This window comes from Motacilla alba, chromosome 10, assembly GCF_015832195.1.
Source record: "Motacilla alba alba isolate MOTALB_02 chromosome 10, Motacilla_alba_V1.0_pri, whole genome shotgun sequence".
Lineage (NCBI taxonomy): Eukaryota > Metazoa > Chordata > Aves > Passeriformes > Motacillidae > Motacilla > Motacilla alba.
In genome coordinates this window covers 7,185,147-7,201,754 of record NC_052025.1, presented here as the reverse complement: position 1 = coordinate 7,201,754, position 16,608 = coordinate 7,185,147, and the positions used below count along the sequence as shown (strand labels likewise).

The following is a 16,608-nucleotide window of genomic DNA, read 5'->3' as shown; positions in this document are numbered from 1 at the left end:
ATTTCATTTACCCGAGCATGCCAATCTGCAGTTTTTCAGGGCTGAGGTGTGCACTGCGCCAGCAGAGTTTTCAGATGTTCTCATTTTTGACATGGTGACATCTGTCGGAGGAGTGGGGCAGACAGATGGGAGAGGAACAGCTTCAGTCCTTTTATCCTTCTCTGTTGCTGTAACCCTGCCAGAGCCTGAGATGTGACTGTACAATGTGTGTGCAGGAGAATGACTGGAACTGTAATTAATCAATTAACATAGTTTCAGGATTTCCTCAGAAAGGCTGTGTGTGATGAAAGCCAGTAATGCTTTTTCTATAATTTAAAAATGCTTACAAAATTGCAAAACCACTTTATTGTGTATCGTAAAACAACCATTTGATATCGTGTAGTTCATGTGAGTATTACCCAATGCAGCTTGACATCCTATAAAATAGAAATTCTATGTAAAACCTTCAAATATTTGAATAGTAGGGTCATCTGTCTTGTTTTCTTGTTGATGTCACGGGAATTTATAAATGTAATCTTTTTTTCACAGTTCCAGAAAGATAAAATGTGTTATTTAAAAAATTGTTTGTTTAGTTGTTTTATTTCTACAAGGTTTTATCCTTTTGTACAGTAAAATTAAGTGTTTTGTTAGTACAATGCATGTAAAGAAGACAAATACACATACTTCTTTATGGTTTTATTAAACAATAAACGTATTAATTTAAGGTAGATTATTAATTAAATATTGTTTCCCCTATATAGTTGGAGAGTTGGTGTTCTGTGGTTATTTTTGAGGGGATGGGGGTTGTTTGGGGTTTTTTTCTCATTATTTAGTATTTTTAGCAACTTTGTAACAAGTTTGAAAGCACTGCTTTTGCAGTCACCCCCAAATAGACATATTGTAATTGTATTGTAGTGTATTGCTTATTTGTTCCTTATGCTGATTGATACAAATCCTTTTTAATTTTTTTTTAAAATTTCTCTGAAATGCTCACATGTGAATGCGCCATGTGAGACTTCAATTTATAACTGCTGCTGAGCAGGAGCTGGAGTTGGCTTTTAGAGAGGAAGAGGTTTTTGAGAGGAGCTTTCCTGCTAGGAGGAAGAATTGCGTAGAAATTAGTGTACTATGAATCTTGAGCCAAACTTTTTCATTCACTGTCAGGAAAAAATGAGAGCTCTGCTCTTCACTAGAGTATCTGAGGGAGGTGGTTGATGCTGAGATAGACAGGAGACTGAAACTGGCTGCAGAGGGTTGTTTTTCCATGGGACATCCTGTTGTTTTGGTTTCCTCTTGCTGATTACCATCGCTCAGTGATCTTGGGTTTGTCAGGCCGCAGTGATGATTCAACTCCCCAGCTCAGTTCAAAAGTTTATTCCCTCCAGGTTTTGTATCAGACTCCCAGTCTTGTGTTCCATTCTTTTATAGACACACTTATACTGTCACTGCACTGCCTCTGCCTTTAGACAGTTGGCTCATAATCTGCAACAGACTAAAGTAAATCTGCCTGCAAACCCAGCTGTTAGACAAAGAAAGAATGGCATTTAACATTAAAAACACAGGTAGGGTTGAATTTATTGTTTTCTAGATTGGAACAGTTTTGGCACATGTAGGCTGGAGTTAGCATTCCCATTGGATCTGAAAAAGGCACTGTCAGCCTTGGAAATACTAGCAGTGTTTTTCCATTTTTGTTGCTCAGCAAGTATCTTGTTTTAAAATAGCAACTGGAGTTTTTTGGAACAAGCTTGCATTTGAGAGATTGTTGAATTATTCTGTAGGAAAGTTTATTCTTAGGGATGACAATGAGATAATAAATGAAAAAGTTTATTTTCAGATGTCATTGGAAACAAATGTTGAAACCCAAGTACATGAAAACCACAACTCAAAGGAATGAGGATGTTGACCTTCTTTGCAATGCTTTAGTTACCTGAAACTCATAAAACCTTCAACTGCATGGTTGTGTTTTGCTCTCCTGGGCTTATGTTTAAATGTTAATATGGCTGGTACTAAATGATCACTGGTTTGTGAAGGGTACATTCTTCAGTAAATATAGTGGAAATACCCAGAAGTCATGCCTTGACTCAAAAAATTGTACCGGAGTTGCTTATATTTAAAGTAATTTGATTCCAAAGCAATGAGCACCAACTCTGTGAAGGTAACATTCATAACATGACATTACATTGATCAGAATGTGTCAGTCTGACATTTGTCTTTGTATCACAGTGTATTCGCTTTGGGCTTGATAGAGCTTGGATATTGATCTCCCTGCATTCTTGCCATTAGTCTTCATCGTTACAGTGAATGGTAGAATAAAGTAATGAAATAATCTAACTTACTTAAAACAATGAGAATTTTGTAATTTTTCTCCTCTTCAGATATAACCCTCTGATAGACATGGAGCCATATTTTGCTGGTTTTAAGCACATGCAGCAGGACTATGAAGTCACTCTTGAACTTGCAAGTGAAGAGACTCAAAAAACTAAAAATGCGCAAAATTCTAGGACGGGGTCTTACGGTGTCAGCATTAGAGTCCAAGGAATCGATGGACATCCTTACATAGTACTGAACAATACGGAAGGATGTTTGCCAGAAAATCCTCCTCCTCCTGGAAAAGAACAGCAGGTCATTCCTCAGACTGTAAACAAGCCAGCCATGGACTCCAATACTGTTTTAAAGTTGGAGGACAAAATCAGTGAACATACAAAATTTGCTGGAACACAGCACGTGCAACCCTCTATGCCTAAAAAACTGCAGATAACCAATGTCAATGAAAAGGAAAGCGGAATGCCAGATTTTAAAGATGAAACTATGAAATCCTCAAATTTGTTGAATTTTCAAAGACATCCTGAACTTTTGCAGCCATATGATCCTGAAAAAAATAACTTGAACTTGGATAATTACCAGTCCTCTGTATGCAGTAAGTCTAAATCTTTTGCAGATGAAAAAACTGAAGCAAAGCCTTGGATTTCTTCATCTAAAGTAGTGTCCCTACAGAAAACAAATACATACCTTGCAGAGTCAACCAAAACAAATTCAAAAAAAATACATCTGAACAGGTCAGTAGAAGATCCAAATAAGCAGCTGCAGGATTGTCCCAGTAGCACGATCAGCCCCAGTGACGTGTGTGTTTCAGAGTCATTTTCACCTGCAGGAGGATCCCCCTGTGTTAGTCCCACTGCTTATCCCGAGACAAAGAAACCCAGACCAGATGTTCTTCCCTTCCGCAGGCAAGATTCCATTGGGCCAGTGTTGAATGACTCCCGAAGATCCTCATCCTCATCGGCTACTCCCACTTCTGCCAATTCCTTGTACAGATTTTTACTGGATGACCAAGAGTACGCCATCTACGCAGACAATGTCAACCGCCATGAAAACAGGAGATACATTCCATTCTTGCCAGGAACTGGTCGTGATATTGACACTGGTTCACTTCCAGGGGTAGATCAGCTAATTGAAAAGTTTGATAAGAAAGTTGATGCTCACAGAAGAGGCAGGTCAGGAAAAAGGAACAGAATTCATCCAGATGATCGTAAAAGATCAAGAAGTGTTGATAGTGCCTTGTCATTAGGACTTGATGTAAATTCAGATTATTTAGGTGAATTCAGTAAAAGCTTGGGTAAGTCAACTGAGCACTTGCTGAGACCGTCTAAAGTTTGCCTTCATAAGCAGTTATCCAGAGATCAAAAGTCACCTTCCAAAGAGACAAAGATTTCTGCTCGAAGCATTGGAAAACTGCAAATGCCCAATAAAGACACCCAGAGCAGCAGTTTCAGCTCTTTGCAACACCATAAACAGAATGGAACGGATACGGAGAGCTTGATCAGTAGATCAGCTACACTCCCAGGACAGAGTAAGAGAGAGGAAGTTAAAACAGTAACTTCTACTTTGTTGTTGCCAAACCGAAGTGCAATTACTCCTGAATCAGGAGCCAAGAAGATTTCTGTAAAAACATGTTCATCTGTCCCTAATATACAGGTAATTTTGAGTTCATTCTTTAAGCTGCCCCTTGCACTCCAGCATATGAAAGCTGCCCTATTGTTAATTGTGTATTTTTCTGGTCTTCATTAGAACAAACTCCCATCATACAATACTTCCAAATAGGATTGTTCTGGAGAAATGTAAAGATCATTTTTTGTTGTTTTAAGTATAGAAAACCTGACTTGTAAAACGACTGATATTTGTTTGGGTAAAGGAAGATGCTGAGGCCAAACAGATTCTCATAAATGATGTTATAAAGATTCTTAAGCATAGATGCACAAAAGTAGAATATGAAAAGACATGTATGCAAAATCAAATAGTTTTCTTTTTTCTTTTGGTGAGGAGTATGGTTTCTTATTGCAGTAAGGCAAAAGTCCAGTGGATCTTTCAGAACTTCAGGTCCATAGCACATGAAAGTTTTCATTAATTGGATAGAATGGGGAATTCCAATTATACTGTTTGTATTTACAACTCTCACAGGATTTTTGATCTTTTGACATTTTATCTTTATCTTTTAGGCAACTCCTGATCTCCTAAAGGGCCAGCAAGATCTTGCACAGCAAACAAATGAAGAGACTGCTAAGCAGATTCTTTACAATTACCTTAAGGAAGGGTCAGTAAACATATGTAACTTTTGGATAAGAGACTGTATTTTCTCAATATGTCTTCTATTACATTTGAAATGTGAAACAGTAAAGTGAAAGCTGTAATTAAATGAAACATCTCTTTCACAAGTCTGTATCTCAGCTGTGTCCTCTAAGGCATTATCTGATCTCAAAATACCCAGGCTACCAGGACTTACATAAGGTGTTGTACAGGATATGATTAAATGCACTTGAAGCTTGTGAATCAGAATATGGTTTGTCTTTTAAATACATCTGGAATTAAACTTTGTATAATGTAGAGGTTATTGGAGAAGTCAAATAGTACCTCATGGAACTTTAAGCCTTTGGGTTTTTTAAACAACAGCAACAATGAAGTGTTTTTTCCTAAGGTTTGATAGAAATCCTCTGTGCTTTTAATACTTTGTGCACCTGTAACTCTTGGTATTTTCTACTGATAACTTATTGAAAGTTAAAGGAAGGTTAAATTAATTAAAAATACATGATGCATTTAAATTTCTTTTCATTCCTGGTATAGCAGGTTCTGGGACCTGTTCAAGTGTTATTTTATTGGAGTAGTCAGGACTTCTAAAACCTAGAACTAACTACTTCTCATTTCAATATGTCTGAGTAATACACATGCTGAATGTCTGTCTTTCCAAAGTCACAATCTTACAGAAGTGATTTGCACTTCAAGAGTTCAGTGGTCTTTTTTGTTTGGTTGGCTTTTTAGAAAAGATTTGGAATACAAATTTTTAACTCCTCGCTTTGAAGATTTTAGCAAATCACAGTTAAGATAATTTCTGGTTTGTTTGTAATATTTTGGGGATTTTTGTGGAGATTTTTATTAGATTGGACAATCTGGATTTGCTGTGATGTTAACAAAATAGTAACTTTGAAGATACCATTGCTTATTTGTACTGTCTGTTGTAGAAGTCCTGATAACGACGATGCAACAAAGAGGAAAGTAAACTTGGTTTTTGAGAAAATTCAGACTTTAAAGTCAAGAGCTGCTGGAAAGACACAGGTAAAGAATTTTTAATTTGCTTTGGTTTGTTTCAAAGTGGTGCAGTATTCAGTATCTGAATCCCCTTAGTGACTTCTACTGAGCTATTCATGTGGTCCCTTAGGAATAGAGCTTAATTTTGATGGCATAAGAAGGATTAGATGCTTATTGTTTATTATATTATCCTGGGGTATAATTAGTAAAAATGAATTTTTTTTCTTCATATACTTCTTAATCTAGATATACATGTGCTTTTTCAGAAGATTTTAAAGTGTAGTTGCTCACAGCACAGTTAACCTTTTTAAGAAATCTCTCAGTATTTGAGAAGGAGTTTGGAGCAATGAAGAAAAATGTTAGGCACATTCACATAAAATTTCTTGGGTAAAGATACAATTTTATTACAGAGATAAATGTTAATCTTTTGATTGCAGTGAGACAGACATAGCATGAGAGACTCATGTAGCTTTTGTTATTAATGACAGCATTATTTATTTGCAAAATACATCCTAGGAAATGACCTAAAAAATGTATTTGAAAACGTGTCTTAACATATGAGCATGCTTTCCTTTGATGTCCATTTTGCATAATTAGTGATATCTCAGTAAAATTGGCCCAAAGTACACATGATTTGAGTCATATGTTGCCTAATTTGAATTTTTCTTTACATTTGTATATTTTCTGTTTTATTTTATTATATTCTGTTTATTTTCTGTTTTATTCTGCTTTATTATTATTATTATGTCAACATGCCTTCAGCAATTTCCTAGAAGTTTTATGAAAACCAAATCATGGTTCCTTTGAAAATCTTAGCTTGTCCTGACCCATATGAAAAATCCCTGGTGAGCTCAGGCAGTTGATGCTATGCTTTGTTAGTCTTGTTTGTAGCTTTGCTTTATATTAAAAAAAAAGAAACTATTCTCAAAGAACATCTTGGCTTTGTGGGAATAAATGTCTCTATTTAATTGTAGGTTTCGGATTCTTCGGCTGAAGTAAAAGTATTGGTGGAACAAAAAGCAGAACTTGAAAGGAAAGTGGAAGAGTTAGAGAAAAAACTGGATCTGGAAATTAGGGTACAGCAGTTTATTGTTATAAAGCTTCTGATTATTTTAAATACACTGTTTAAAATACGTGACAACTGATCCTCCAGTTGAATCCCTTTTGCTTCATATTCTTCTTAATCCAGTTATACCTGTGCTTTTTCAGAAGACTTTTTATTGAAGGGGTAGTTAGTAAAAGCATTGTTACCCTTTTTAACAAGTCTCTTCTTAGTACTTGAGAAGGAGTTTGGAGCAGTGAATAAAAATGTTAATCACATGCACAATGCACTTCTTAGGTATCTGCTGAGGTGAATGTTAATCTGTTGATTGCAGTGAGACAGACACAGACTGAGAGACAAACTGTATTAATCATGTACCTGCTGTCTATTATTTTGCCTAACTTTTGGTGTACGAAATTCAGAATCAGCAAAATTCCAAAGAAGAGAGAGATGCTGCACGAGCAAGTCTGAAAGATCTTCAGTTGCAGCTTGATCAAAGTATATGTGAAAAAGAAGCCTTAAAAAAGCAGCTGGAAGAAAACGAGAAGGAACTCAGGCAAAACCTGGAGGAGTGAGTTAATTCTAGCAAAGTTATAATTGAAATTTTACCTTTTCATAAACCTTTCAGATTAAAAGTACCTGTGTCTCCAGAATATGTTGATGGAACCAGACAAGTGACATTTGTTACTGTAGGAAATGTTTATACCATTTAAAAGGGTCGTGTCTTCAGAATATCTGGAAGGAAGAGAAAGATTGCTGAATTTATGATCTTCCTCCCAGTGCAAATTGCTTTTAATATTTCACAGTCAAAATATATGGTTCAAGTCTTTGAAATGTGGAAACAGTTCAATGACTAGAGTACCAGGTCTGAAATAAAATACAACTCCCCACTTAAATACCTAGTTAGAAGATTTCTCATTTTTACCCCTCTGATGTTTAATTTTTCTGCCTCATTCTCTCCCATTCTCTTGTGGGCAACATGGGAATGTGTGTCTTTTTAGTACTTGAATGAACAAACTAGTATTTCTACAAATTAAAAAAACTCCTGTCTGATTTTTACTGATGAGGCTTTTTCAAGTGAAGATGGAGCAGGAAAAACATCAGACTGAGATCAGAGATCTTCAAGACCAGCTCTCTGAGATGCATGATGAACTGGATAACGCAAAGCACACCGATGAAGGGGAGAAGGAGATTCTGATTGAGGTTAGTTACGAAATATCAGAAGGGGGATCAGAAAAATTGCATGAAGAGAGGAGACTGAGATATACATGCCTTTGCTTTTCCTCTGCTATTAATCCAAAACAATGTACTATTATTAGGGGTCCTAAGAAAGCATGTTATGATAGCAGCATTTAACCCTAAAAGGAATACAGAGTGTAAGTACCGTTGTTTTATGGAGCAGGAGAACAGATATCTTAATGGTTGACAGACAGGTGAGTTATCCACTATTATCAGATAATAATCTCAGTCAGTTTTATCAGTTGGGTTGGAGTCAGAGCAGGGAAGATCAGTTTAAAAAAGATGTACATATTATCAAAGCCAGATGAGATTCAGGTAAAAAAAATAAAAGAATTCAACAAAGCAGTCTCTAAATTACTTTCTGTTGGTGGGACTAGAGAGAGAAGGGATGAGCCTGGAGAGGAGCAAAAGAGTTACAGGGTTTCTGTCACCTTGGGATGAAAGAGGAATTGGCTGTAGCTCTGGTTGTACTAATATACTGATGATGAAATAGAGAACACAGCTTATTAAATTTGTTGATAAGGATGTGTAAGAGTATCAGTGCAGAAATATTAAACATGTTTGCATGCAAGATCTGCTGAGTAGAATAACTACCTTGTTTTGTATGGGTGAGATTTGATTACTCTTAAGTGACTGTCTTAAATCTCAGGCACTGTAATTGAAAGTTGAACAAAAGTAGGGGAATATCACAAATGATGATGATAGTACTGAAAAACATTACTTTTGAAGAAGTACTTCAATCTGAATGGAGAAGTGAAGGAAGAGTCAAAAACACATCTTACAGAATGTTGCTGTGAAGGTGATAGTGATCAGTTTTTCTGTGTTGTGTGGAGATGGAGTAAGAAATGAGAGACTTAACTCCAGAGATTTAAAGAAAATGTTAGAAGAAGTTTCTGTTAATACTGGTAATTAAACGGAGGGAGATGCTGCCTGGGATGGTGGTAGGATCCCTTCCATTGACGGCTTTTAATGGCTGAGTAGGTGGTGTGTGTCAGGAGTGGTTCAGATGTCCTGATCCTCCTTCAGTGCAGGGGAAGCCTGCATTCTCTTTGAAAGTACAATTACTCACAGTTGGAGAAGTACCAAATTAGAGATTTCTTGAAGTGGTACATTTTTGATTGTTTCTGGTATTCTGTGGTTTTGTATGCATCTTTAGTCTTCAGATTCACTGACTCTCCAGTTCCTTCCCAGAGATTTGTAGTGGGGAAATGACTTGTAGGGTTACCCTGGTGGGAGGAGGAAGGGTGTGAAGGCATGGACTTGGTTGGGAAGCACTTGTTTAGTCTTCAGCACTTAAAGAAGCTACTTTATTTATTCTTTCCAGCAGAGGGAAAGCAAAGAATTATCACTGAGTTTGTTTCTCTTGCAGCTGGGGGAAAATGCTTTATCTTTGTTCTTATCTATCTCATTGCTAGTGAAAGCACAACATAAGAGTGACCCCTGCATTATTTGCAGATGACATAACATACACCATTAAAATATTTTAATATTTTTGCAGCATCAGATATGTTGACCTATTATATAAAATAACAGCTGTGTGTTATACTTCTAATAATATTAGGGTTGAGCAAATTTTTAGCTTACTATAAAAACTAAGAAATGTGCCAGTCATATGAAACAAAGTTGTCCTTGGGGAGCTTAAGTGCTTTCTTTCTGTGAGACATCCACAGGGGCTATTTGACACTCAGCTGTGTTTAATTTTGGGCTTTAGGAGCTGATGCAAATGAAGCAGGATCTGCAAGAAGTATTGATAGCAAAAGATCAACAAGAAGAGATTTTGAGAAAGAGAGAGAGAGAGCTCACAGCTTTGAAAGGAGCGCTTAAAGAAGAGGTATCCAGCCATGACACAGAGATGGACAAACTTAAAGAGCAACACAATAAAGAATTGCTGGATCTACGACAGAGCCTGGAGAAAGCAACAGAGGTATGTAAGTGCTAACAATTACCTCTACAGGGAAAGATTCTGCCTCTCTCAAATGCTGTATACCAGATGCTTTCAGATACTAGTATTTTGTTAGCAAAATAGGCAAAGATTTAGGCCAAGAGATTCTCGGCAGCTGAGATTAAGTTTTATTTCATACATATCTCATGTTTTGATTGTTTGTCACAGCTGAAATTGTGGTCTTTTCTTCAAGCACTTATTTACTGCATTTGCTTAATTGCAAACTTTGAGAGAGAATAGATGGGAGTATAGTGCAGAGAACCATTTGCTTGTCCTGGGTTAAAGAGAGTCACCAAAACCTTGAGGATGCCCTTGAAGAGCACCCATGTGCTTTGCCAGTCATACTGCTGAAATAATTTCTAGCAGTTCTCTGCAGTTCTTTGCAGCTCACTGTTCCTACATTCAGCTTCTTGTGTCATATCCTGTTCCCTGGCTGCATTGTTCCACCTTGCCCACTCAAATTCTCAATATCAGTGTAGGGTTTTGTGTTTTATTTTGTGTCCTTTTCATTTATTGAACTTAATCTTGTTTACTGAATGGTCAAAGGAATGTGAGCACAAGAAAACAGCAGGGATTTGGGTGTTTTGAATCAGACAGGAAGAAAACAGACCTGAAGGAATTGCCTCTTCCAGCATCTGCAGGAAGTCTCTGTGAGAGGGAGAATAGGAACTGTTTCAGATGTGCGTATTTATTATTGTTTTCCAAAAGATGTCCTTTGTGAAATTTTCTTTATAGAGACAGCAGGTGGGAACATATTGAAAGATTTTTTTTTTTGTATGAGGACAGTTCTCTTAGAGTTTTGAGCATTCTTTTACAGTGACAGCTTTTTGTGTCTTTTCTGTATTCCTGCATTTTATTTCTCAAATGTTTGGGAATATTTCTGCAGGCAGACCAGGCTTGACCAATATGTCAGAACTGTAGGCCCAGTTTTATGCTTAGAGATATCCATGCTAATTTATGTCTGTTACCTACACTGGTCTTAGGTGGGTTGTAGTTATCCTGCTGGTTATAACACAGAACTGAGGGAAAATTAATCTTGAAGCTGGAAAGAAGTTTGCAAAGCTTTATATGCTCTATGAGCAAAGTAGGAGCTCATGTGGAAGATGCTGGATAGATATTGTATGATTGAATTCTGACAAAAGATTATCCTTTTAAAGGTTTGTTTTAAATGTGCAATCTTCTTCAGAGGTTAGAAAATTTTATAAATGCTAGTTTGTTTATGCAGCCTAGGACTTGTACTTGAAGTTGTTCGGCTTTGCTTAAATGCGTTGTTTCTCTTTGCTTTACATCATCATGAAGATATTTGACTTGTCTGAGCTGCATGAACTGAATTAGTTTTTTTCTTTGAGAGAAAAGTAGAACATTTAAATTATCTTTTTTTATTACACAGTAATCGTAGTGACAGCTCAACCTCAATGAACCATCTTTTCAAAGTTAGTGCATGGTAATTTACTGTATTTCAATAATGGAGCTGTAATTACGACTGACAAGAAATGAAAGAGTAGTCTGTTTGGCATAACAATAACACAGTCTGGGAAATGGCTCTGTGACTGGGCTGCTGTGGCTTAGAGATATTTATAAATAGCATTTATTTACTTGCATGGCATAGTCTATCTAATGGTAAATCTAATAAGATGTACAAAAGTGAAATTTATTTGTTTACTGTTGGTCTAAGTACCAGTTCTCTTTCCATTTGAGTTGAATTTTTGCTTTTATTTGAGGTAAAACTTAGCATGTTTAATTGGAAGGTGGTGTTTTCTTTCATTTTTGTTTTTTTTCTAAATTTTGCTGGTATTTGCACTCAGTGATTTCTTGAAGCACAGCATTCTCTTTATGCCTGCTGGCTGAGATTTGTTGTCGAGTTTGATATATCATTTATCAGGAGAGTATAACTGTTCTCTGCAGGAAGTTTCCTGACTGATCTGCTGTGATCTTATATATATTGTTCATTATTTGGTTAATAATTAATCTGAAATACCCAGGAGACATAAACAATTGAAGCTACTTGACCTGTTAATTTTTTTTTAATATATTACTGCAAACTGGAAAAACTCATGCCTGATGGCAGGACACAAGAAACCTACATCAAATATTAGTGGGAAGGGCCATTTTGTTGTATTTTATGAGCAAAACAGGAGTGTAAATGCTTTAATAGTGGCTTGTCATACACGAAATGTGGATACAGATGTTTGATAGGTCAGGTTGTATCAGGACCTCTATGTACGAGAGTGTTTGTACTTATGTTGCTTCTAAACCATCCAGATTGGTACAATGAGTAAAGGTGTTTTGTGATATATAGGCTGTTAAGGAAGTTTTAGCATGGAGAAAAGAAGTAGTTTTTATGCCAGTGTTAAATCAACAGAATTTTCATCTGCTGGAGGCGTCAGATAGGTTGACAAGTAATGTGCAGTGCATTTAGTCTATGTGAATGCCACATAGATCTGTTTGCAAATTATGTTAGAAACATACTCAAGGTTATCTGATAGAAGAACAGAGCAGGGTTGATTGTCATTATGATTCTGTTCTCATGCTCATTAACATGGTGCTACTTTGGGTTTTTTTGGTTGGGTTTTTATTGTTGTCATTGTCTGGTTTCTGTTTTTTTAGTAAAGAATTTGACATAAAGTCACAGATACTAAGATATTTTTCTTTGCTAAGGTTTACTTTTTTTAACTTATTTTGTGTTATGTCTTTTGCTTGTGGTGGTCTTGAGATGACTGTGACTATTCTTGACTTCATTGCTTGTTTGTTGAGACTGGGACCAGACTATTTCCATTTAACAATAGGAAAAGTTTTGTTCTTCCATGACATACCTCTGTGGGATAACAATTACCTTTAATTTAATAATAAATTAAAAAATTAATGTCCTTCTGATTAAGAATAGATTTCTCCGTAACTGTAAGTGCTAGAACAGAGATTAACAGGAATTCTACTCCAGTTTTAATGTCATAGAAAAATTGCTGTTATTTAATCTGACTCTACAACACAGCAGTCCAGGCCTGTACTATTTTAACCTCTGTCACTGCAGATGAAGTGCCGCTGTTTCAGTAAAATTAGGAAATAGCTTTTGGAATGTAATGCTGCAGGTAAAAGGTTGTAGCACATTGCAACTAATGCTGTTCTAATTCCACTGAAATTGTATCAGCTCAGGAGGGCAGTTGCAAAATGCACAGCACTTCAAATTTGCATCTGTATTTAGAAAAGCTAGCTGAACAAATGATGGTGTTCAGAAAAAGCTCTAATCATCACATTAGGAAGAGGCTTATCTAAGCCTGACCTTGACTGATTTATTTGGCATGTCATATGTGTGACCTTGTTCTCAGAATGATAATACAGACACTCAGAGTTTAGAGCTGATTAATTTATCAAGGCATTTAAGAATGCAGTAAAGCTGGTGATCACGTTCCCATTAACACATGTGTGTGTTACATATGATTATGTTATAATTAAAGAGAAGAAGGAATTTTACCAGAGGAAATGTAGGAACAGCAAAAGACAGTGGTTGCCTTCTGCACATGTTATGAACTAAAATGGTCCTCCTTTAAGATAAGAAAAAAATATAAATCTCTGGTATTATACATGAGAAGAAGCTTTGGTTTTGGGTTTTTCCCACCTTGTTAATTTAGGTGAATCTAGCACAAACTGTAAAGAACTTTAAAATGGAAAGTAACTATTGAATCTTTTTCTACTTAACCTAATAATACGATGTGTCTTCCTCAAAGCTACTTAAAATCTCCCATGTAGAGCAGAAACTTAAAAACTTAAGCATCCTAATGAGATATACTCTGTATGCCTTTTTTATAGAAATGGCTTGGAATTAGTTGAAATGTAAAATGAAACATAACTAAATCTAGTATATTCTGAGAACCTGTTTTGGAATAATGCTTTACAGTGAACAGTGATTTAGCTGAATTACTCAGGGAAAAGTGAACATATGAGTGTGGAGCATTGCAAAACCACTTTGGTACTTAAAGTGATTTAATGTATGTAACTGTAAAATTATATATATATATGTGAAAAAACCCCAATGCCTTATTTCAAGCTGAGGTGAAATCTCGGGGATATAATGAATCATGCTAAAAACCTGTGGTCTTGATAGCAGTAAAAGAAACAAATGATATAATAGGAATTACTTGGGAAGGAAACATCGTTATGCGCTCTTATCCATACATCCATAACTCATCTGAATCTGCATCCTGAATGCTGTGTCTGAGGCTGGTGTGTTCCCCTCAAGCAAGATACACAACAATTGAAAAAGATTTAGAGAAGGTAATCTAGGATTTGAAATGCCGCTGGTGGGTATTTTCTTTCCTCTGCCTGCCTGTGGCAGTTTTTGTTATGTTGAAATAACACCTTTTTGTTTCAGTTCTAGAAGCTGCTTGGTAACGGGTCTAAACTGTGTACAGAGTGAAGTGGTGGAATGAGTGGCCAAGACAATGTTTTATCTTGCATGACCTAAGCCCTCTCCCTCTTTCATTTTCTGCCCTCTTTTACCAGCCTTCTAAAAGCCTGGTAAGATTCCGATCGATTTTCAGTGTGGTACAAGCACAGATGGAGTGGGGCAAAGAGAGGGAGGGTATGCAGACAGAAGTATGATGGTGGAAGGAAAGCTGCAGACGCACCTTAAATAGGTATTGTTATTGGAAACACCTGGTTTAGAACTGTATATGAAAAGTTTAGAAGACAGATTTGATTTGTTTTGCCCAATATGTCTGGTCTGTGTGTGGAAAGGAAGTTTATCTTTTTAATCTCTAATAGCATCATGCATGTTTTCAGGACCCATTTAATGAAGTACCAAACAAATTATGGAATATTAGTGTTGTCAACAAGAATATAAAATGTGCCTCTAAAGCACTCTGAATATGTAAGTTGGTGACTGTGTCTTTAAGTTCCACCTCCTCCAGTCCTTCATTTCCATGCAGTTTACTCCTCCATTTATTTGGTGGGTATGTGTGGGTTTGGGTGCAGACAGTACCCTGAAACTACAGCTAGTGGATTTTATACCGTATGTAGAGTCAAGAAAGTCTCTCAGCAAAATTGTCCTGTGAAGTTCTGTTTGAGTTGGATTGGACCACATCTCTAGGATAATAAAAAATAATCCTGTTTATCTGAAATAGTCATTTAACTATTGTGGCCCTTCCTCTGCTAGGACTATTTCAGTAAGTCTGGGTTGGGAAGGGGGGTTGTTTGTGTGATTTTTCATTTTCTTTGTTTCTGAAGCTTTGCAAGAGCTTGTACAGCCAGTTACTTCTTTAAGGCCATCAGGAGAATCTCTAATCCTTGTTAGAGAAGCCAGGTCAGGTATTCACCTGTATTCAGGTGATTTTTCTCGTGACAGTATATGTTTGTTTGTGTATGTATGGGAAGTATTTGACTCTGTCAAACAGGAGGGAACAACGTGAACAGAGAGTTAGTTAATATTTTACTCCAATCTATCCAACAACTTCTGACCTTCAAAAGACTGTTAGTATAAGCCAATCTGAGTATGTCATGATACATAGCCAGGGGGATAATGTGACATTGATGCAGGAACTGGTTAAGATGTTAATACTTTCCTGGCCCTGGATTTTATAACTTATATAAATGTTAGGTCATGCCTAAATTGGAAAATTTTGTTTAATATGCTCTGTGTAAAAGAGGGCTATATTCTCTGTCTTCAAATGTCGGTATTTAAACCTTTCATTACATCTCATAAATGAAAACCTAAATAGTTTTAGAAGTAATATTAAAGACATGGTACCATTTCAAGCAGTGAAAATGACCTTGTAAGAAAACAAACCTTTTCTCTAAGCTGTCACCAGTGAATTTTTAACGAGTTATAGAGTGGCTCTAGCTGGAACGAAATGAGAGACCAGTCTGACTCGCTTGTTAATTTGTGCACTTGCTTACTGAATAATCTCTTGAAGTACAGGAGAGAATTTAAGCTGGTTGCAGAGTACCTTGTGAAGAGAGGGAAAAAAGTCACTGATCTTTTTAATAGGTAACTAATAATAGTTAACTTCCAAAGGCATAGCCATGTGTTAAAGTTGGCTAGGCCTCAGTTTGGGATTATGGGAAGAATTAATATAATCAGTGTCAGGTAGAAAAAGAGTAAGTGCAGCCATTTAGGCTTTTTTTCCAGAAGTCTTCTTGGTTTTGTTGTTACCTTTTTTTTGGGAAGTAGGTAGGATGGGTTGGGTGGGTTGGTAGCCTTAACACTCAATTTGTAAGGAATTTTGGTACTCCTTTTGTAGAGATACGAGATTTAATTATCCATGCTATCCTATGGTTACTCTATTATTCATCCCAAGGCTTCAAACTGCTTTAAGAAATAGTGTCTGGAATTAGAAGAATTGCCTAAAGGTAAACAGTGGGTAAAAATGCCAGAACTACAAGCAGAGGTACAAGCAGAAATAAAGACCTGTTATTTGCATTCATGAACTTTGAATACTACATGACAGTAGCTGAAAAATACTGATTTCAGAAGCTCCCTTTACAGAAGAGCTAATAATGGTCACAATTAAAGTGTTGTCCCTACATGGAGACTCACTGGTTTTCTTTTTTTTCCCTTGGTGTCAATCTTTGGATGTAGATTGGTTCGGGGATTTTTCTTTCTTTGGAAATCACCTGCATGTTACCTAAGGAAATCAGTGTCTAGATTTATTTAGACTATTTTGTTTATATACAAAAAGAATAGGAAAAGGCAGTAGAAAGATATTTGATATCTCCATCACTGCTACCTCCTCTGGATCATCTGAGGGAGCTGGGTAGATATGAATCCCTGAAGTCACATGAAACTTCTTACATGTAGTTCAAGAAGTTAAATTAGTCCAGCATCAACCTAAAA

At 36.4% G+C, this 16,608-nt stretch overlaps 1 protein-coding gene across 4 annotated transcripts in view; it reads left to right on the top strand.

Annotated features, from left to right (window-relative positions):
- The window catches only part of CGNL1 (cingulin like 1), a 54,998-nt gene that overhangs the window by 12,117 nt on the left and 26,273 nt on the right, over positions 1 to 16,608 (top strand). For all 4 annotated transcript variants that reach the window (XM_038146834.1, XM_038146831.1, XM_038146833.1 and 1 more), the window contains exons 2-8: positions 2,355 to 3,954; positions 4,476 to 4,570; positions 5,493 to 5,586; positions 6,534 to 6,635; positions 7,024 to 7,172; positions 7,669 to 7,804; positions 9,552 to 9,764. In XM_038146834.1, the coding sequence (XP_038002762.1) occupies positions 2,374 to 3,954; positions 4,476 to 4,570; positions 5,493 to 5,586; positions 6,534 to 6,635; positions 7,024 to 7,172; positions 7,669 to 7,804; positions 9,552 to 9,764 (2,370 nt within the window). In that variant the 5' untranslated portion in view covers positions 2,355 to 2,373. The remainder of the gene's footprint in view (positions 1 to 2,354; positions 3,955 to 4,475; positions 4,571 to 5,492; positions 5,587 to 6,533; positions 6,636 to 7,023; positions 7,173 to 7,668; positions 7,805 to 9,551; positions 9,765 to 16,608) is intronic.